Below are 21,538 nucleotides of genomic sequence, written 5' to 3' on the forward strand. Positions count from 1 at the left end.
GCAGGGGCCTCCTTGGTGGATACATTCCACGGCCGGGGCTGCAGGGCCTTGGGACCGGTGGGGTGGGCTGGGGCTGAGAAACAGCAGCTGTAGGGCCGGGAGGGGTGGGTGGACGGGCCCCCAGCCCCGTGCACGTGTGTCCGCGCCAAGTCCTCACAGCGCAGTGCTTGAGGCGCGCTCAGGTGGCGGGCGGCCAGCGCTGTGGCCCGCGGTCAGGATACGGGCCCCAGCGCCTTGTCTCGCCTGACTGAGTGCTGACATCACTTCCATCACAGACGGAAAATTCCATTTGGTCAGAGCCCAGATGCTGATCAAACATTTCCCATTCAGAGGGGACGCCAGGCTGTTGAAAGGGAAGGCGGGGCCGCCACGGGAACGCCAGGGGAAGGCTGTTCTCTGGACGAGGGCAGGGGTCAGGCCCCCCGGCCCCTGGGCGGGAGGAAGCAGCTGCCCACTGCCGTGCGCCCCAGGCCCGGCTCCGGCACCCACGTGGGCTCTGCTGCTCTGCAGCAGTGGGCTGGGGCCCTGTGTCATCCAGGAAGAGGGCGCTGTCACCTCCCCACAGGGCTGAGTGAGGCTGTCCTGGTGGAGGCCCCGCAGCCTGCCTCCCTGGGCTGTGCCAGGGGCCCACGAGCAGCCCAGTGGGGTCCAGGTTTAACGCTGGCCTCGTCCAGGAGAAAGCCGTCCTGCCAGAGAGAAAGCTGCCCCAGCCTGTCAGAGCTTGGGGTGGGGGCAGGGGCCCCGTGTTTCTGAGTGTCCACTGTGGGCCAGGCCTCAGGGCCAGGGGGGGCACCACCCCGGCTAAATTGGTGAGCTCAGCGAGGCCTTTCCAACGCCCCCTAGGGGAGGTGTGGGCAGACAGACCCGGCGCTTAAAGGGTGGCAATAGGGCCCTGTCATCACGGTCAGGAAGGGCTTTCTGGAGCTGGGCAGACAGCACAGGAGGGGAGGGGGCGGAACCCCAGCTGCCCGGACGCCTGGCTTCCTGTGTGTTGGGCTAAAGGGGTGACATATAGCACCTGGGTCTCTGCCTGTCCTTGCCTTCAGGGAAGCCTCTGGAAGTCACTCTCCTGCCCTCAGGTACCCCTCCTGGAGCCCCGGGACACACTCTCACCCTCAAGGCCCTGGACCCCAGGGCTCCCCGGCGCTGGGCCTGCCTTGCCCCTGCCTGTCACTCGTTCGGCCCGTGAGGCAGGGGTGGAACAGGAGGCTCCTCCCCCAGGGCTGTGACTCTTAGGGCCCCCAGGCAGGTGGCTGTGCCTGTGCGTGAGGCCTCTCTCGGCTCCCCGTCGCTGGCAGGGGTCCGATGCCCAGGTGCTCGGGAACCCCTCCCCGCCTGCCCCCCCAGGACCACAGCGCTCGCAGACACAGGCTGCTGTTGGCACTGCTGCTGGGAGCTCGGGCGGCAGCTTCACGTGTGTGGGTGTGAGTGAGCATGTGAACACGTGTGGTCATGAATACGCGTGGGTGGGCGTGAACGTGCACACGCCCACTTTGTCCCCGAGTGGCCCGGACTCCCCCCCAGCAGCTGGGACAGCGGCTCCCTTACCCCAGCCCACGTGGCTGCATGGGTAGAGCTGGCCTGGGAGCAGTACCCCGAGGGCTCCCCACGGAGGCACTGTTCTAAGTCTTTATGGGCGTTAGCTCATTTCATCTCACAGCAGCCCTGCTAGGTAAGGGAGTGACGCCACTGTCCCTGTTCTATACGCGGGGAAACTGAGGCACGGGGACACTGACCCACGGTCACATTCTAGAACCAGGCAAAGCAGCGTTCGAACCCCAGCCCCCTGGTTCCCCTCAAGACTAGCCGCCCCTCTGGGCTGGGCAGGAGCCACTCCCTCACACCTCTGTCCAGCAGCAGGCTGCCTCCTGGTGGTGACACCCGGGGTGTCCCTCCCCTCGACCTCTGCTCCCGGGGGACTGGGCACCAGCAGGGACTGCAGCATCGCCATAAGCCGGCCCTTCTCCCACGTGACAGCTGGGAGGGACTGGGAAATGTCACATTCCCAGAAGAGGAAGCAGGGCCTGCGGGAGCCGCACTGGCTCTCACGTGGCAGAGCTGGGAGCAGGCCAGGGGCCTCCCACGGCTGGCTGAAAAGAGCTACTGACAGGTTTCTGGGTTCGTGTTTTAATTATAAAGGTAGTGTGGTTCGTGGTTTAGGGGAAAAAAAAAAAAAAAGATAACCAAAAAAGGAAAAAAGAAAAAAAAAAGAACCCAACAACAAAAAACAAACGAAATCAAAGCTGTAGGAGATCCAAGTGCGCCTCCCGGGTGCCCAGGCCTGGCACGGCGCCTTCTGGGCAGTGTCAGCTGTGGTGGCCTCTGCCCAGAGGGCTCTTCCCCGACCTGCTGGATGATGATGCGCCCTTGCAGACTCGCCCTGCTACTCCTGCCTGTTCTGCTTGTTCTGTTTTTCATGGCCCGGCTCCCGTCCAGCAGGCCCCAGCCCCAGCCTCCTGCAGCAGCCCGGCAGCCCCGAGGACGGGGGCTCTGCCTGTCGGGCGCCTGCCAGGCCCTGGCACCTGACACGTTTCCCAGACAAGCGGTGAGCCCAGCTGTGCCCCACCCCGGCCTTGCCCCAGGCGCTAGGATCCTGCTTGGCCAGTGACGCTTATCTTACCTTAGTTTTCTCATCTGGCGAACGGGAGTGGGGGTCCTGGCGCCACCCGGGCGGTGGTCTAGGCCCGCGAGTTCTTTGGCAAGCCCCGATGACCGTGTGAGCCCTGGCCTCGTGCGCTGCCAGGCTGGGTGGACTCAGGGCCCCAGAGGGGGTGCCGCCTGCCCTGGGCCCGATTCCCCGGCTTCCTCACTCCAAGAGGGGTTTCCTTGAGGGGGTGCACGTAGATGCACTGATTTCAGCATCAGCTCCACGCACGCTGTGTTCCGCACGTGGTGGCGGGTGAGGGGATCCGGCAGGAGAGGAGGTGGCGCGAGGTGGGGGGTGGTAGGCGGGCTCCGGCTGCGGCAGGAGGGGCAGCGGTCGCTGCCAGCGCTCGGCCGAGCTGGGGCTGGCGGGGGCCAGGCTGGTGAATGGGGCTCGTTGCTGGTGGAGATGTCTAGGCAGGCGTGTGGCGTGGTCCGACTGAGGATTTAGGGGAGCAGCCCGCAGGCGGGGGCGGCAGGGCCTGCGGCCGCTGTGCTTGGTCTCCAGCTCGTGCGTGTGAAGGCGGAGCCCACTAGGCGGTGCTGTTCCTCGCACCCTGCTGTGTGCTGTGGGGTGGGGCGGGGTTTGTGGCTGACACTAGGCCCCTGAGGTGAGTCCCCTCCCCCATGACTGGCGCCTGTCCCTGTGACGGCCCTTGATTTCCACCGGAGACCCCCTGCTGTGGCCTGGCTGGTGTCCCTGTGTGACCTTGGACAACCTCTCTCCCCCCGCCACTGGCCTCGGGGTCCCCTCTGTGATGCGAGCACCCTGGGACCTTGACAAGGTGTGCTCTGGAGCCAGCACCCTGGGCCCCCTCCCTTCCCCCACCCAGCTGGTGGGCCAGGGTGGCCAGGTCCTGTCAGACCCTCCTGCCTGTGCTGCAGCCTCGTGGCGGTGCCCCGGCCTTTCCCGAGAGGGGGCCCCACGCTGGGCCTCACGCAGGAGGGCAGAGGCCCAGCCTCCAAACAGCACGTTGGCTCCCAGGGCACCCGCGTGGCTTTGGATCGTGGCTGGAGGTGCAGGCCCCGGTCAGGGGGAAGGTGGGAGAGCCCTGCCTCGGGTGTGGGGGTCATCAGGGATGGAGGGCTGGGCAGGCTGGCTGCTGGGAGGGCAGGGGGTACCGTCCTGCATCTGCCGCCTGGCAGTTGGCTCCTGGGATACAGCCGCTGGGCACCAGGGCTGTGATCCCGCGGTCCCAGTGCCTCTGTGGCTGAGCCTCTGGTCCCGAGGGGGCCCCGCAGGGGGCAGGCGGGCCTGGGCGTTCCACCCCCCGGTGGCTCCCTAGGCTCACGGCCACATCGCTGAGTGTCAGGACGCGAAGAGGGTGTTTCCAGGTCCCCCTGAGGTCTGCTTGTCTCTGTAGTAGTGCCGGCAGGGGCAGCTAAGGGGTGTCCATGGTCGCACCACCGCGGGGCGGGCACCTCTCTGCGGTACTTACTTGGACCCCCCCATGAGGTGTACATGGTCAGGGCTAGCCTGCTGCCCTGCAGCCCTGCGTCAGCTACCACTCTCAACCCAGCAAAGCACGTGTGGGCAGAAAGGCTGTGATGTGGGCACATGGGTTCTTCCTCCTTACCTCCTCTGAGGCTGGTTTTTTAACTGGTGAAGTGGTGGTGAAGCACTGGGCCAGGAAAACTGAAGAGCGTGGTGCCCAGGCCAGGCCGGGCTGGTGCCTTTTGTGACAGATGAAGGCTCTGGGCTGTGTCCCTGTTACTCTGTCCACCTGAGGCCCCAGCCCAGGACTGAGCCCGCAGCGCGTGTCACCGCTGGATCCAGTCAGCTGCTTTCCGTGGGGGACGCTGGCCTCAGTGACAGAAGGGTGCTGGGGGGCACTTCCTCGTCCCCCGGTGCCTCCTGGGATGTGGTTGGAGCGTGCTGGCCCTTCAGGCTGCCCGAGGCTCAGGGGCTCACAGAGGCGGTCAGACCCAGAGTAGTCTCAGCACTCAGGGTGAGGATGGTGACGGTGCTGATGGCCCCACACCCAGGGCCCTGCAGCGGGTGTGGGTGGCCTTCCCTGAGACTCTGTGCCTACCTCTTGTGGGGAGGCAGCATCACCCCCTGTTTACAAAAGAGAAACTGAGGCTCAGGGAGAGTAAGGGCCTTCCCTGGCCACGTGGCCAGTTAGCAACTGTGCTGGCCCTGCCCAGGGTCCCCCGCCAGCACCTCCTCACAGCGCCTGGGCCAGAATCCCTGTTCAAAGAGATGTGCCTTGGGCTCTGGGGCCCAGGAGGTGGTGGGCTCCCATGGGGAGCACACAGGGCCTGGGCAGGGTTAGGAGAGGGGATCCCATGGTTTTGCCCACCTGGGCCCTCCAAGTGGGGCTTAGAGTCTTGGTGTCTAGGAGTGAAGACATGAGTCAGGGGTCCCGAGTCTCGGGTCCTGAGTCTGGGTGACCACAGGCACATCACCCAGGTGCTGGGAGCCTCTATCCCCAGGGCTGGGGGAGGGTTCAGTGGGAGAGCGCGCCGGTCCCGTGGCCCAGGCGCAGGTGGAATTCGCTGGTACTGCAGTTGGGTGCAGAGCCAGGGCGGGGGTCCACACCTCCAGCACCACTTCCCAACCTCCCTCAGGCGCTGCTGCTGCTGGGGGCGGCCGCGCTGGCCTGCCTCGCCCTGGACCTCCTCTTCCTGCTCGTCTACTCCTTCTGGCTGTGCTGCCGGCGGCGCAAGAGCGAGGAGCACCTGGACGCCGACTGCTGCTGCACCGCCTGGTGCGTCATCATCGCCACTCTGGTCTGCAGGTGAGCGCGCGGGGCGGGCCGGGGGGCGTGGTCGGCGAGGGGCGTGGCTAGAGTGGGGGGGGGCGGGCAGGATAGAGGGGTGACTGGGCCGAGAGGAGAGGGGCCGGGTGGGCCGGCCGGGGGCGGGGGCGGGGCAAGCTGGGGGCGGAGCGGGCCGGGGCTCCCGGGCCTGTGCCCTCATGCGGCCCCGCCCTGTCCCAGCGCCGGTATCGCCGTGGGGTTCTACGGCAATGGGGAGACCAGTGACGGCATACATCGGGCCACCTACTCGCTCCGCCACGCCAACCGCACGGTGGCGGGGGTCCAGGACCGCGTGAGTGGCCGCATGGGAGGGGCCTCTTTTCCTGCTCTTAAACTGCGTGTGTGCGCGTGTGCCCCAGTGTGTGGGAGCGAGGCGTGGGCGTGTGTGGGAGCGGGCCCGTGCCCCGGCTCACGCCACCCCGAACCTGGCGCAGGTGTGGGACACCGCAGCTGCCCTGAACCGCTCGGCGGAGCCCAGCCTGCAGAGCCTGGAGCGGCAGCTGGCCGCCCGGCCAGAGCCCCTGCGGGCGGTCCAGCGGCTGCAGAGCCTGCTCGAAACGCTGCTGGGCTACACGGCTGCCATCCCATTTTGGAGGAACCCAGCCGTGTCTCTGGAGGCGCTGGCCGAGCAGGTGGACCTCTATGACTGGTACAGGTGCGGCCCTCTTTCCTTCCTGCCCCGCTCGGTTCCCACTAGTCTCTATGGGCCAGTCGGCGCCCAGCTCCCAGTGCCTGAGGTCTTTTGGGGCGAGGGGCTGGGGCCTCTGGTGGTCACTGTGGCAGGAGTCCCCCATGGGGACATACGTTACAAGAGTGAGGGCAGTCTCCATATCCCAGAACTGCCTGCGGAAGCTCCTCTGGGCTGTTTGCCTGGCTCTGCCCCAGCACCCCCTTTCTGCTGCCCTGGGATTGGGCCCCCCGTGCCCGGCCCACGTGTACGCTGTGCCCCCAGGTGGCTGGGCTACTTGGGCCTGCTGCTGTTCGACGTGGCCATCTGCCTCCTGGTACTGGTCGGCCTCATCCGCAGCTCCAAGGGGATCCTGGTCGGGTGAGTCTGTGGGCCCTCAGGGCAGGGGGAGGGGGTGGGGCACCTGCAGCACCGTGTCCCCTGAGTCAGCCCTGTCCCACCCTCCTGTCTGTGGGTCCAGCCTGGCGTGGGGTGCAGCCCTCACCCCGGCCTGGAGGGTGCTGACTGACTCTCTTTGCCCCAAGGGTCTGCCTGCTGGGGGTCCTGGCCCTGATCATCAGCTGGGGCGCACTGGGCTTGGAGCTGGCCGTGTCTGTGGTAGGTGATGGAGAGGACAGGTGATCCCCGTCTGCTGGCCGAGCACGGGGGGTGGGGTGGGGGATGCCACACTCATCGCCCCTCCCCTCTTCCCCTGGGGGCCTGTCACGGGCGCACGGCCTGTCAGTCCCTGCCGCCCACAGACTCACGCCACCTTCCTGAGCCAAACGCAGACCCTGGGGGACCAGGCTCCACCCCTGAGAGCTGAGGGGTCTGGGGCGGGCGGACTCCCAGCTCAGTCATCCCATCCTCCTTGCCTGCACCCACCCCAGGGCTCCAGCGACTTCTGCGTGGACCCCGACACCTACGTGACCAGGATGGTGGAGGAGCGCTCGGTGCTGAGCGGGGGTGAGTCTGCAGTTGTGTCCCAGCAGTCCCAGCCACACGTGAGTGCCAGCTGCTGCCTGCAGGGCCACAGGCCATCTGGGTCAGGCCTTGCGCTGGCTCTGTTGACTGGTGGCGAAAGTCAAGTGTGGGGCTTTCTTATGTTTCCGACATAAGTTCCGTGGGAACCCAGATCTTGGCAGCCAAGTATGGGTGCGGCGCGAGGAGGCTGCCCTGGGCCGTGATGGACCTTACGCCTGGCCCGCATCGTGTACTGGATCCCAGAGAGCCGCCAAGAAGAGACCAGAGAGCACAGGGCGGGGGTGTGGGGGGCAGATGTTAGGCAGTTGGGGTCCAAGGCTTCTTTGCCAGCTCTGGCTGGGCTTGAAAAATCTTAGGTTTTCAAAATCAGAATTATAAGTGAATCCCCATCTCTGAACGTTGGACGCTGAATCAACACCTGTTTTAATGGGGATGAGTAGGCCACCTGCACGCTCCGGCTTCGTGCCCCCTTTTTGGGGTGACATTCTGGCCTAAGAACTGTTCTGCCCAACTGGCCTGGGAGCAGATGCCCGCCCCGGTGACCTCTGACTCCTTGCCCACCCCCAGTGCCCTGTCTGCTGCTCCCCAGGGAGGGGAGATATGAGGCCGCCCCCCAAGAGAGAACTGTGCACATTTCAGGGACATGGCTCAGAGCAGAAGGGCCTGGGCCCTGGCCCCAGGCTCCCTGGAGACCGTGTGCCCCCTCACACCTGCACGCTCACAGATACAGACAGGTGCACACGTGTAAATGCGCACACAACATATGCAGACGTGCGCATAGACGCCCACGTGTGCAGACATACACGTGTTCACAGATACACCTGCGTACACGACATGCAGACACAGCCGTACACATGCAGATAGATGCGTGCACACGCGGGTGTGGAGACACCCGTATACACACACACAGACACGCACGTGTAGATACACATCACAAGCAGACACACAGGCACACGCGGACGGCTGGAGTGGCTCAGCCGCCCTGACCTCTCTCCACAGACATCCTTCAGTACTACCTGGCCTGCTCGCCCCGTGCCGCCAACCCCTTCCAGCAGGTGAGAGCTCGGCTGCTCCGGCCCCGCAGAGCACCTGGTCCCCTGGCCCCTGCCCCCAGGTGCCCACAGACCACGAGGCCCACTCTCACACCTCGTCAGGCCCCTGGGGCCCCAGGAGCTGTCGGGAGGCAGTTGGGCGAACGCCACGTTGACATTGCTAACTGTCCCCGGGGTTGCCACCCTGACAGCCTCAGCACAAGCCTTTTGGGGTGGCCTGCTTAATGCCCTCGAATCCCTGGGACTCCTTTCATTTCTCAGGCTGCCCCAGCCATCTCTGTAGGGCAAAGCCGATTGTCTGGCAGGTGTGGGAGGAGCCCAGGGATGCCCCATGGAAGCAGGGGTCCTGTGCCTGCTCTGTGGAATAACCGGATGGATGTTGTCATGATGGAATTTGAAGGGAAGCCATGTAGCCCACTGCCTGTCATTCCACATAACTGTGCGGCCCTCTGGGGTCCTCAGGACTGTTTATCTGCTCTAAAGACGCTGTATTTTCACTGTGTGGCCTCTGGGGTGTGTGGTCATCTGGGGGGCCAAGAAAAGGTGTCCCACAGGCCCACAGAGCAGACTGCCGGGCACAGCCATCCCACTCCATGAGCTCGTGGCCTCACAGGCTGGACGCCCCTTGGGCCAGCAGAAGCCAAAGGCCCTGGAGCTGGCCTGCGCCGCGTGTGGGTGGGGACCTCGGGGAGGGAGAGACGGCTGCCCCCACCCCCGCTGGAATCAGCCGGCCTCTCTGTGGAGCAGAAGCTGTCGGGCAGCCACAAGGCTCTGGTGGAGATGCAGGACGTGGTGGCTGAGCTCCTGAAGACCGTCCCGCGGGAGCACCCGGCCACCAAGGTGAGGGCTTGTGGGTGTGGTCAGTGGAGCCAGTGGGATCCCTCTTCTCATCACGAAAGGGAGGTGGGGTGCAGACACTGCTCAGGCTGCCTCCCGCAGGACCCTGCTGGGGGGTCTGGCCTTCTCTCCTACCTGCCATCCTTCCCTCACGTCCCCGAGGATTTTTGGTAGGTTTTACAGGGCAGACACACACACACACACTCACACGCGCGTGCGTACACACACACTCACACGCATGCACACATACACTATAGGACCAGCCTCACTCTGCACAGAGTATCTTGGACAGTGTTTTGTCCCTTAAGATATTCTGAAAACTTCCATTGTCTTAAACTGTTCCTTAAAACGTGATTTTTAAAAGAACCAGGCCCGTGTCAGGGACACGCGGGCGTTTGTTGTTTCTCCCGTTACGACGAAGGCCCTGCCCTGGTGGCCGCGTGGGCAGGTGCTGTGCGTCCCATCTCACTGTCCCCCTCACGTCTTCAGCAGCCCCCTGAGACCAGGGCACAGACTTGGGGGGCCCCCTTTCTCAAAGCCAAGGGTCCTCAGGGCCTGTGCCAGGACTGTGGGGGTCAAGGGGGTCTCGACGGCAGGGTGTGGGGTGGAGGGAGGCCTGCGGCTGGCTCAGGACCCTTTCCGGAACGTTGTGCTGACCTGGCATGGTCCACGCCCTCCAGGACCCCCTGCTCCGTGTCCAGGAGGCGCTGAACGGCACGGAGGTGAACCTGCAGCACCTCACCGCCTTGGTGGACTGCCGCAGCCTGCACCTGGTGAGAGCCGTCTCCTAGAGCCGGCCCATGGCTGAGCAGGCACGGGGAGCGGCAGGGAGCAGTGGGGAGCAGCTAGGGGCGGAGTAAGGGGAAGGGGAGTGGCTAGGGGAGGGCAGGGGGAGGGGAGCAGCTAGGAGGGGTGGGGGGCAGGGGAGAGGAGCAGCTAGGGGGAGCGTGGGGGAGGGGGAGGGGAGCAGTCACAGGGCCTCTGCCCAGCCTCCAGTGGGGGCAGTGCAGGCTGCTGGGGGCTCCCTGTGCACACTTCACCTCACCCTGTGCTTCCCCGTCTCTCTCTCTGTGTCCCCGTCCCCATTCCCGCCTGCCCTCAGGACTACGTGCAGGCCCTCACAGGCTTCTGCTACGATGGCGTCGAGGGCCTCATCTACCTGGCCCTCTTCTCCTTTGTCACAGCCCTCATGTTCAGCTCCATCGTCTGCAGTGTCCCACACACCTGGCAGCAGAAGAGGTGAGGGGCTAGGGAGGTCCTGGAACCTGCCCCAGGCCACACAGCAGCTGGGGCCGTGTCTTCTGGACACCCCATGTCATAGCCAGGAGACAGGCAGGAAGGCCTCCTCGCCTCTTGACACTCCCGGGGCCTCTGTAGCAACAGCCCAGAGGCGGTCCCGGTCCAGGCGACACTCGAGTCCGGAGCAGGCAGGGAGAACCGGGGTCCCCTGCCTGCTGCTGCTGGCTCTGTGCCCACAGCTGTCCCCACTTCTGACTGGCTGGATGTCTCATCCGTCCCCCCACCCCTGGGTGCAGGTGTGCAGTGCTGTTGAGGGGGGAGACCAGCTGACTGCGGGACTCAGAGCTTCTGCAGGGAGTGCCCCACATGGCCCTGGCCTCCGTGGCCCCCTCAGCTGGGTGACCAGGATGGCAGCTACCTCCCATGGGCCACTGTGTCTTTATCTTTGAAGTAGTGGTCCTGGTGGCCCCTGCCTCAGTCTCCCCAGTCAGTACTGGATTGAATGGTACATGGGTATGCCAGGCCCGCCGTCCTCGAGCCCCTGTGGTGTGTCTCCCATTTGGGCTGTGGCTGTCTCTTGGTGGCCCAGCCCGTTTGGCGAGCAGGCCAGCTCAGATCTCTTCCTTTCGTCTGGATTTCTACTCTACTTTCTGTTGGGATGGTGTTGGTGCTGGCGGTGGCGGTCACGGTGACGATGGTGCTGGTCACGGTGGTGGTGGAGATGGTGAGAATGGTGATGACAGTGGTACTCATGGGAGTGGTGATGGGGGCGGTAGTAAAGATGGCAGCTGTAGGGGAGTGGCTAAGAGCACACCCCTGGAACCTCATGGCCTGGATTCAGATCCCAGCTGTACCCTTGCTCATTGGGTGACCATAGGCAAGTCACTTAACCACTCTGGGCCTCAGTCTCCCTGCCTGTAGGATGGGGGTTAGAAGAGTACAACCTCTTAGCGTGACGTGAGCCCTAGATGAACCACTGCATGCAAGCGCTCGGCCCTGGGCTTGGCTGGGAACTGGCACTTGGTCAGTCGCTGCTGCGACCCCACTTGTCTCACTACGAGGGCACGGCGGAGGGACCCTCTGCTCAAGGCCACCCAGCCGGTGGTGGGGAGGTGGGACGTGAGCCCAGGCCTGGCTGGCCTGTACCCTCACCACCAGGCAGCCCAGTCCCAAGTCCCACCCAGACCAGGCAGAACGTGAGGCCCCACACACCGGAGCACCAGAGGCCCGGCCCACGGCTCCCTGGGCTCGCCCTGCAGCGGCCTGGCTGGAGTGGCGGGCAGGGAGCCAGGGGGCGGCGGAGTCTGGAGGACTGGGCTCAGGCCTCTCGGGGCGGGCTGGGACGGCAGGCACCTGGCCCTCTGTGCTCCCGCAGGAGGGGCCTTGTCCCCTTTTTTTAATAGACAGTCGGTGTCCGTGTGCATAGGCTGAGGTGCGGGTTCCTCGGTGTCCCCGGGCCACTTACCCACAGTCCCGTTGTGGGTAGGTGACAGAACCAGGATTGGAACCAGCTGTGTCTGCACAAGAGCTGAGCCCCTGTGGGTCTTGTGGCTGGCTGCCTCACGCCAGGGCCTGAAGCTGTGCTGGGTCCCTCCCTGCAGGGGCCCTGATGAGGATGGGGGGGAGGAGGCCGCCCCAGGGCCGAGGCCGGCACACGACAGCCTCTACCGCGTCCACATGCCCAGCTTGTACAGCTGCGGCAGCAGCTATGGCAGCGAGACCAGCATCCCGGCCGCAGCACACACTGTCAGCAACGCCCCGGTCACCGAGTATATGTGAGTGAGGCATGCTGGGAGCGGGTGGGGCAGCCCAGGTTGGGACGGCAGAACCGAGCCCTGGGATAGGCTGCCTGGGGTTCAGTGTGGCTGGCATGCACGGCTGCCGTGGCTTGGAGTGGGGATGCAGCCCCACCGCAGGGAGCAGGGACTTGAGCTGCTGCAGTGGGGAGGGGTGGGGCCTCCCCGGGGGCCGTCCGGGCTCTGGGTAGGCTTGGCCTGCTGCTCCCACATGCCTGGGCGGAGGCCATGGGGAGGCCACTCTGTCAGATGGAGCGTCTGCGTCTCGTGCAGGGAATGACGTTGCCAAGGGCCCTGGGCCTGGCCGCGTGGTGGGCAGGCAGCCGGCGGGGCCGGGCTGAGGCTGGCAGGTGGCCACCATGGGCCTGCTCGGAGCCCCTCACTGTGTGCCGGCTTCCCGGGACCCCAGGCCCTTGCTGGCAGGCAGTATGCAGAGTGGTGGGGAAGATGCATGGAGTCCTGCTAGCTCCAGGACGGGCCCCGTTGGCCCAGGGCTGGGACTGCCATGGCCAGTGGGCACTCACAGCCCCCCCTTCCTCTCACCTTAGGAGTCAGAATGCCAATTTCCAGAATCCCCGCTGTGAGAACACCCCTCTCATCGGGCGCGAGTCCCCGCCGCCTTCAGTAAGTCTTGGGGCCGGAGGGTGGGTAGGGGCCCCACCCCGCCGCCTCGTGTCTGCTGTGGTCTTCACAGGCAGTGCAGGCCCTGCACGCGGCCCCGAGCCTTCAGTGCCAGGGCTGAGTGTGGGTCCCAGCCAGGGCTCTCAGGCAGGCATCTGGCCTGTGTAGACGGGGCTGGGTGAGCTCACAAGCTCCTGCGAGGGCCCTTGCATCTCTTCCCACCCCAGCCCTGCTTCCTCTTCTTTTCCTTCCTCAACTTCCTGGACTCAACCCAGGTCTCGTCTCCTGGCTCTTCCATCTGTGCCTGGTGTCCCCTCTGCTCTTGGGAATGAGACACAGAAAGGGGACAGGGTGGGAAAGGAGCTTGTAGAGAGGCCGGGGCCCCTGGAGGGCTTCCTGGAGGTGGTGGGCCTCAAGGAACAGGGCTAGAGAGGCTGAGGGCCACCTTGCTTCAGAAATACCCGCCTGCGCGTGGGGCGGCCCCGCCACGCCCTGCGGCACAGAGCAGGCCTGGGGTGCCCTGGCCCAGGCTGTGCGGGTTCTCAGGCCGTGTCATGCTCGGCCCACCCTCCTGTCGGCACTCTGGTCTGCACGCAAGGCCTGCTGTGGGCCGGCCCTCACCCTGGCGTTGAGGCCGCCCTCTCTCTCTCTTTTTCCTGCACTCCCACCCCGGGCCCTCCTAGCGCTATCTGGCTGCCCTGGACGCTGGCGGCCACACGGGTTGGCAGTTTAAGCCCATGAGCAGCGCCTGACCGCTGTGGTGGCTGTGTCCTGAGTGACAGGTACTGGCCCACCTGGGTCCCCTGCCCTGCACCGCCTGCGCACCCACACCTCCGTGCCTCACACCCTTTGCTCACCGCTAGCCCATCGCCAGCGCTGGCTCATCAGACAGGTCCCAGCGCTGTCTTGGCTCAGCGCCCACGGGGCCAGCTTGCGGCAGTGCAGGTGGGTGGGCTTTGTGGCCCCTAGCCCAGCCACAGAGACCCTGGCCCTGGGCTGTCACCCTCGCATCAGGGGCAGTGAGCCCCTGCACAGAGCCCCCTCCTCGTCCCTGGCCCAGCTGCAGCTGGCCCCTGCCCATCTGTCACCTCCCAGCGAGCCGGCCACCCAAACCCGTGTGCGCGTGCACGCCTGTGCCTGGCACCCTGGGGTGCGGCCAGCAGGCCCGGCCCTCGAAGGGCCGCCCCACGTGTCTGGAAGTGCACACAGCTGCGTGCAGAGGGGCACACAAGCCGCCGCGGTCCTCACACGGCGCCGCGCGCCTGCTCGGGTTCGTCAGCGGTCTGGGCTGCTGCCCACCGTCCCCCAGCCCGTGCTGCACGCCCCTGGAATGACATGGCTCCCAGTGCCCGCCCATCCTCCTCCCAGCTCGCCTTCGTGGCCGCTGACGGGCGCTCACAGCCTTCCCCCTTCCGGGAGCCCCGGGAGGGCTCTCGGGCCCAGGGGAGATCGTCTGTCCTGATGCGCACACTGCAGTGTGTGGCCTCGGGTTCGGAGCCCCCAGGGATTGCTGGGGGCTTGTGGCTGCAGGGTCAGCCTGCCAGGCTCCTTCCCGCTGGCAACCTCGGCACGTGCCTTGGCTTTTGTCCCCCAGACGGGCGTGTGGCCCCTTGCACACTGCTTGGTTTTAGCACACGTCTCTTCCACGTGTGTTCGTTGTGAGCACACGTGCACATGCATGTGTATCGAGTGAGGCCTTCATGCTTCAGGTTGGACAAGAGTGGCCGAGATGTGCTGGCTGTCCCCGCCCCAGCTGCCTTTGTCCCTGCGTCCGTGACCCACAAGGAACCCCCAGTTTGGTTCCCATCTGAATGGGTGGCAGCATCACCCCAGCCTGAGGGGCCTTGGTGGCTTCGGGGTCCTCCCCTGGGGTGACGGGGCAGAGCCGCTGTGGAGGCCTCTCACCCCTGTGACCTGTGGTGTCCGCCACTCTGGGCCCTTGGGCACAGCCTGAGCCCACACACTCCTCCTGGCCGCCCGGCCAGGATCCCGCAGGGGGAGGAGGGCCCGTGCTGGGTGCAGTGGGGAGCCTCCAAGCTCTGGTTCTTGCCGGGGCAGAGTGCTGCCTGGCCTGATGCCACACGCCCAAGTCGGGAGCAGGGGCTGCTGTGCTCATCTCGCTGGGAGAGGACGCTGGTCCCCGTCCGGAGCCTGGGGAGTGGGTGGCCAGACCTCTGCCCCCCGGGGCTGTCACTGCCCCCAGCCCCGGCCAGGGCTCAGGAGTCCAGGCCCTGGACCAGCGGGCCCCTCCCAGAGCCCCTTCTCCCAGGGCTCTGTCAGCTGTGCCGCCACGTGGTCCTGCCCCATCCCACCCCGGGGTGCTCCGGCACACCCCATGGAGGCCCTGCCCGGCTGTGCCCAGTGCCCGCTGACCACCTGCCCCCTCCCCTTGTCTCCCTGCAGTACACTTCCAGCATGAGAGCCAAGTACCTCGCCACAAGCCAGCCTCGCCCCAACTCCAGCAGCAGCGGGCACTAGACCGCCCGACAGCCACCCGCCCCACGTGCCAATCGCCCCACTCCTCCCCGGGCCGGCCTGGCTGCTTACGCCCGCGGCTGCCTGCCATACCCTCCGCACCCACCCCGGGCCTGCTGCCGGCGCGCTGTGGCCACTCGCCCCCTCCTCCCCTTCCTGCAGGGGCGTGGAGATGCCCGGAGGGCTCCTGCTGGTGGCGACGCAGGGGCTCTGGGCCCGCACCCTCTCCTTGGCTCACACGCCTGGACACCTGGGGGTGCTGCCAGCGACGCCCGGGCCCTCCTGGCCCCCAGCCCCGTGCCCCTCTGCCTCCGAGGATTCGGGGATTTGCAGAGCCCTGCGCTGGGCCAGATGTGTCGTGCTGGTGCTGTCCCTGCGGACCCCTGCCGTCTCCTGGCCTGGCAGCTGCCCCACCCCATCCCTCCCACAGCTCTGATGCTTCTCTGCTCCTTCAATGTTTCTGTGCCTCACCTCTTAGTTCATAGGCCGCGCGGTGCTCCCCGTGCGCTGGGCATCTGGAGGGACGGCCGTGTGGACCCACGGCCTGCTTGTCTCCCACGCGCGGAGACCCTCTTGTGGCGCCTTCACGTGCCTCTGTGGCATCTATGACTCCTTCCTTCCCTCGCCCCCCACACCCCAGGCTCTGCATCGGGTCCCCACTTTCTCTGCTTCCCTCCCAACAGCGCTCTCTCCCTCAGCACCCACCCCGCCTGTGGCACCCAGCCCTCCCCGGCGGCAGGAGACAGCAGGTGCCGTGCGGAGCCCAGGCTGCTCATCGAGTGCTGGCCGCCCTCTTGGTGCCAAGACCCCTCCCCCACCCCAGAGGCTTGACAGCTTCATCCGGTTCATTTCTTGCACTAACCACATTTGTCATCTCTAGGGCAGGCGGGGTGGCGGGCCGAGTGGCACCCCCTTTTCGGTTCCCTTTCCATCCAGGACAGGCACAGTGTCCCAGAGCCGGCTGGGGGGCTGGACCCGAGCTGGCTGTGAATGTGCCCTTGGCCCCTGCCGCCCCTCTTGGGACTAACCACTGACCTCACTCCAGCCTCCGAGAGAAAGCACCCCTGGCCAACCCAAAGCCCGCCAGTGTGACGCCGAGTCCAGGCCGGAGTTGAGTCCCAGGATAGCCAGCTGGGAGTCGGGCTGGAGAAGGTGTTTCTTCTCGTGGTGCTGCTGGGGGGTGTCGAAGACCGAGAGGCAGCCCAAGGGCCTGGAGACCCCTCCCTGGGCAGGTGCTGCGCCAGGGGACCGTGTCCTCAGGAATGAATGTCCCTTGGGCTGTAGGACTGAGGTCCCTGTGGCCTCAGTCTCCCTACCTGTGAAGCGGGAACAAGGCTTCCCTAAGGTGCTTTTGGCTTAGTGTACAATGTTTGCTGTGTTTCCTGCCGCAGGTGGGGGTGCTACCCCCAAATCAAGTTGGAAAGTCCCCTGCCAGTCCCAGCCCTGCCCAGCCAGCCTGAAGCAAGAGAGGCCAGGTGCAGCCTCTGCCCTGTGTCAGTCCAGGGGCAGCAGAGAGCCACTTGGCAGCCACACGAGGGCCCAGGCCGGGGCAGATAGCAGCTGGCCCGGCAGTTTACAGACATGGGGGGCTCTTTCTCCCAGAGCGGCAGGGCACCCCTTCCCCAGGGTGGCCTGGAAGAGGCCACCTTCCTCTGTGATCCCTTCTTTGTGCTGGTATCTGGGACCAAAAGCATGGGTGGGCCTGGGACTAGGTCACATCTCCCCCGCTCCTGGGGCAGCCTCTGCCCTGGACGGGGTTGGGGGAGTGAGTAGGCAAACACGGGGGTGCTCCAGGTGGGCCTAAGGGCCCGCAGCCTCGCATCTGAGCCTTTGCACACGGCCAAACCTCACTGAAAGGCACCTTGTGCTCCAGGCCCCCCACTGTACACACACACACACACACACACACACACACACACACACACACATACACACACACACACACACACATATACATATATGGCGGTACCACAGCCCAACCGACAAGTTTTTCTGGGCCCCACCGCCTGGGCGGAGCATTCCTGCGCGGCCTCGGATCAGAGGGGAGGCGTCGGGCTGTGCTGCCTGCGGCGCCGCTCGGAAGCACAAACGGCCGCCCGGCCCGCGAGGCCGAAATGTGAATGTACGTAGCGTGAGAGCCGGGCGCCGGGCACCTGCGCCGCTCGGAGCCCTTCCGTGCGTGCGTCGTGTGCGTGTCTGCCCGCCCATCTGTGACTCCGCCCAGTTCCTTCTGCTCACTGAGGCGGAAGAAAGGAAAACGGGGGAGGTTAAAAGGGGTGCAAGACCAAGCCTCGGTCCTGGAGGGGGAGCGCATCTCGCCCTTGGTTTTCTTTTTGCCGTTTTAAGTTTTCAGGCCGTTTCCTAACCCGTCCCGTCCCGGTGACTTACCCTCATCCGCTCCCACCCCTGCACCTGTGGTTCTTGCCCCTGGCAGGCCCTGCAGCATCTTGGGCAGTGGTCCTCTACCACGTGGATGGGAGGGAGACGCCCCGAGGCCCCTGACGGGCTAGGCGGGCAGGAGGGGTTCCATCCAGTCCGGTCGCTCGGCGATGGGGCTCCTTGTGCAGGCGCACGCTTCCCCCAGCTCCCCTGGCCTGGTGTGGTAGGGCCTGATCGGAAGCCCTGATCCTATATACCCCTCCTCGCCCACCCCATCTCACTATGCAATCCCAGTCCAAGCTCCATTCCCTCCCTACCCCAGGACCCCCGCCCAGGCCGGGAGGGGTGCGGGGGTGACAGCCCTACATGGGGGTACGAGCGGGGACCAGGGCCTCTTGGGCGGGCTTTTTTTTTTTAACCATAATGGTTGTGTACCGCACCACTTTATACTTGTTACATATATCTCTCGAAGTAATTTTGTTAAGACTCCCCCTCCCAGGTTTCTCTCCTGGCCCTTGCATCCCACCCACAAGGTGATTTAGCGTCCCGAGCGGGGAACTGAGGCCTGAACCGCTTGGCATTCTCCAACTTCCGTAGGGCCATGGCTGTATGTTGCTGTCGCTGTGTTTCTGGGTTTTTTTGTTTTTGTTTTTTTAACTGGGTTTGGGGTTTGATTTTTATTTCTCTGGGGGCTTTATTTTTCTTGGCAAATACTAAAAATCTCGTCAATGTAATTTCTGTGGTTTCTATTCAGCTTGGGTTTCATGTTTTAAAATAAACAAATTTTAAAAAACAGGCCTCTTTCCCTGAGTTGTTTTGGCTCCCGCCCAAGTCTGTGGGCAGGGCGGCCACGTGCCGGGAGCCACTAGAGCCTGGGAGACCCTGATGGGCGGGGTCTCGCGGGAGAGGGGGCCTGACGGGGCGGGGCGGGGCGGGGCGTCAGGTGTGCGGAGCGGCTGGCGCTGGGAGCGGTGGTCTCGACGGCTTGAAAGCCTCATTTGCAATCTGGGCTTGCGCTGGAGGGGCCTGAGGAGCCGCGGATTGCTGTGATGAGGGCCCCGTCTCTGGCCAGCAGGACAGGTGACAGACCTGGCCCTGGGCAGGGCTGTTGGAGCGGGTCGGAGAGGCCAAATGGGAGGATGGTGTGTCTCCAGGAGGAGCATCTCCTGAGTCCCCACTGTAACCCCAGGCGGGGTTCCCAGTGCTTCCCCGGGCGCCTCGCTGCCCACTGGCCTCGCTGGAGTCCTTACCAGTGGTCTGAGCAGCAACTCGACCGCCGCCTGCCGAGGTAGGAAGGATCATTATTGTTCTCATTTGAGAAGCGGGCTGGGGAAGGCGCCGTGTCGTCGGAGGCCACATAACCCAGCACATCACCCTGGGTGGCAGGAGACACACCGCCCACCTCGCAGGGAGACCCTTAGGACCCGTGGAATGGGGGGAGGCACGTTTGCCCAGGAGAGTGTTTGTCTTGCATGCCAGGTGCACAGGTGGGCGAGGGAGCTGCGAGGCCCGGTGGAAGACACCAGGCTCCCGTGGCATTGCTGGCGCCGAGGTTCCTGGCTCTCGGCGCTACGAGTGCCTGGGTTGGCGGGGGCACAGGGCGGAGCTTCTGCCTCCAGCACACACCAGCAGCCTGGTCCAGTGGTTTCCGTTTTTGACTTGGCTTCTGGGGAAGGGGGCCCAGGATACATAGGCTCTGATGGGGGGATGCTAAGCACCCAGGAGTGGAGGCATCTGGGGCTCCATGCTTCTGCGGTGCCATGTGGGGACAGCATGAATTGTCTCTCGTCTTAGGTTTAGCTGCCAAGCAGAAAAATCGTGCTATAGCTGGAGGGGGCGTGGCCCAGAGAAGTGTGTGTGTGTGTGTGTGTGTGTGTGTGTGTGTGTGTGTGTGTGTGTGTGTTTAATGTGGGGAAATAACAGCATGCTGTGAAGGCTGATGGTAATGGTCCCGTAAGCAGAGAAAATGGCTGCAGCAGGGAAGACGAAGAGTTCGTTGGGGGAGTGATGTTCCTGAATCACCAGGAGGGGCTGGGACCTAGGTCACAGTGGAGGGGCCAGCCATAAACAGGACTGCGGTCCCTCCTGCTGGCCCGGTGATGAGAGCATATGTGCGGCTTGGGGCTGGGGTGGCAGAAGGTCTTATGAAGTAGAGAGGAGGCTGGAGAGGAAGCGGGGTGCCATGGGAGAGCCAGGGGCAGGGGCAGTGGGCCTCCCCAAGGGCCCCTGAGGCACTTGGTCTGGAACTCAGGCGAGACTCACCAGGTGGGAAGGCAGTCCCTCCAGCCACCCAGGTGTGGGTAGTGAGCAGGAAGAGGGCCGGATGCAACAGGTCAGAGACTACGGGCTTGGCCAAGAGAAGATGTGGAAGCGAGAGAGGCCAAGGGAGGTGAAGGCGACTTCAAGGGCATGACTGGACCCTGGGATTTCAGCCAGGGGAGGACAAGCCCTTGAGGGGTGAGGGATCTGGGGTCCAGTGGGGGTCAGGAAATCGGAGGGAGTGAGCTGGAAAGATAGGAGGTGGAGGCAGAGTGGGATGCCATGGGGTAGGCAAAGTGTGAGGAGTGACTGTGGAGGGGCAACCAAGGCGGGGGCGGGGCAGGTTGTAGGGGGGCAGGTTGAGGGGATGCCAAGGGTGTGGGAAGGGTCACTGACACCAAGTCACCAGGAGCAGTGTGGGAGAAAGTGGCCCCCAGGACGAGGGGGGAGGGGCAGCAGATGTTGTGATCCTGTTGGGGGAGGGGGCAGGGGGCCGGGGAGAAGGGTCTGCAAGTGGCCGCCGGAGCATCTCCAGGAGTGAGGTGTGAGGAGGGCAGATGCCCGGCAGGGGGCGCTCAGTCCGCAGAGGACGAGAGGCTACGGGCAGGGCCGGACGGACCCTGTTGGAAGACCCACCTGGAGTCCTAGATGGGCTGGGGCAGCCCAGGAATCTGCGTTCCCAGCAAGTTCCCAGTGACCGCCGGCTGCTGACCTGGGGCTCAGCTGTGACTACCACGTTCAAACAGGAAGTGAGCGATCACTTGGCAAGGATCTGGGGATTTCACTGGGATGAGCCGGGAGGAGATGTGGCCAGCCCTGCATCAGAGCCAGGGGACAGGACAGTGACATGGGTGGCCTGGGGTGGCCTGCAGCATCCAGCTCAAGCCTGCCTCTTGACATCACACATACCGCACCAACAAAATATTGATAATAACAACCAAATATTACCAAATAATAACCAATATTACCAAAATATTGGTAATATACCAACTATTGGTAATAACCAAAGATTCATGATGTGAACTTTTTAGAGCAAGCAAGGGGCTGCAGAGACGGTCTCCCCCGCTCCCTGTCACTCGGGGGCTGCACCCCTAGATCCGTGTCAGGGTCCCGGGAAAGGTGGATTCAGGCTGGGAGAGGAACCACCAGCTCTGGCCACCAGGCGGTGCCCAAAGACTATGGTGGGTTATACATGGGGGGGGTGGGCCCCTGAGGCCTGGGCAGGGGCAGTAGGGGGCATATGAGGAGGGAAGCAGCCACAGCTCTGAGCCCCCAAATTCAGCAACCTCCAGGGGCCAAGACGAGGAGCCCCCTGGGCCCCTCCTAGCGCTGGACCACTTAAGTGCCTTCTGTGTGCCCAGCCCTAGGCTCAGAAAGGACTTGGGGAAGGGGTCACCTCCAAGAACATTTGGCAAAGTTGGGCCTGAGGTGGCAGCAGGACCGGCCAGTTGGTCTGGCAGACGAAAAGATGAGGCTGGCACTGGTTTTCCCCCGCACCACTTCTGCTCTGACCCCAGACCCAGAGAGGGCAGGACTGGCTGAAGCCTCCAGCAGGTCAGGCCTCTCGAACCATGGATGGAGCCTATGGAAAGCTCCACAGTGGTTGCAACAGGTGGAGGAGGGTCGTGGAGACCCAAGTCTGTAGGCCGTCCTGTCTCCCAGCCCCCCAGGCATGCTGACAAGTCCCACCTCTGCACCTTTGCCCAGGTTGTGCCAAGACCTGGAACATCTTCCTCTCCCCACTCTGCTTCCCACTCCAGCTCAGATGTGCCTCTTCGGGGGAAGTTGGCTGTGATGGCCCAGCTGAAGGGAAGTTCGTTTAAA

General features: G+C 64.6%; 1 protein-coding gene and 1 long non-coding RNA gene across 5 annotated transcripts in view; one reads left to right on the plus strand and one right to left on the minus strand.

Annotated features, from left to right (window-relative positions):
* TTYH3 (tweety family member 3) overlaps positions 1-18,248 on the plus strand; it is a 28,241-nt gene extending 9,993 nt beyond the window's left edge. Inside the window, exons 2-15 of one of the 3 annotated variants that reach the window (XM_032604220.1) lie at positions 5,215-5,384; positions 5,586-5,697; positions 5,840-6,060; positions 6,358-6,453; positions 6,618-6,690; positions 6,963-7,038; positions 8,056-8,111; positions 8,856-8,948; positions 9,626-9,718; positions 10,048-10,184; positions 11,786-11,959; positions 12,529-12,604; positions 13,285-13,383; positions 15,005-18,248. In XM_032604220.1, coding sequence (XP_032460111.1) covers positions 5,215-5,384; positions 5,586-5,697; positions 5,840-6,060; positions 6,358-6,453; positions 6,618-6,690; positions 6,963-7,038; positions 8,056-8,111; positions 8,856-8,948; positions 9,626-9,718; positions 10,048-10,184; positions 11,786-11,959; positions 12,529-12,604; positions 13,285-13,353 — 1,446 coding nt within the window. In that variant the 3' untranslated portion in view covers positions 13,354-13,383; positions 15,005-18,248. The remainder of the gene's footprint in view (positions 1-5,214; positions 5,385-5,585; positions 5,698-5,839; positions 6,061-6,357; positions 6,454-6,617; positions 6,691-6,962; positions 7,039-8,055; positions 8,112-8,855; positions 8,949-9,625; positions 9,719-10,047; positions 10,185-11,785; positions 11,960-12,528; positions 12,605-13,284; positions 13,384-15,004) is intronic. The other 2 variants (XM_032604219.1, XM_032604221.1) reach the window with 2 other exon arrangements.
* LOC116739674 lies at positions 17,914-20,530 on the minus strand. 2 transcript variants are annotated; one of them, XR_004345673.1, is made up of 2 exons: positions 20,351-20,530; positions 17,914-18,735 (listed from the first exon to the last, which is right to left on the minus strand). It is a non-coding gene; the product is annotated as an uncharacterized LOC116739674 (long non-coding RNA). The 2 variants fall into 2 exon arrangements; XR_004345672.1 differs by having other exon boundaries at positions 17,914-19,255.
* Positions 20,531-21,538: the final 1,008 nt, after the last annotated feature.

This window comes from Phocoena sinus, chromosome 15 (genome assembly GCF_008692025.1).
Source record: "Phocoena sinus isolate mPhoSin1 chromosome 15, mPhoSin1.pri, whole genome shotgun sequence".
Taxonomy (NCBI): Eukaryota; Metazoa; Chordata; class Mammalia; order Artiodactyla; family Phocoenidae; genus Phocoena; species Phocoena sinus.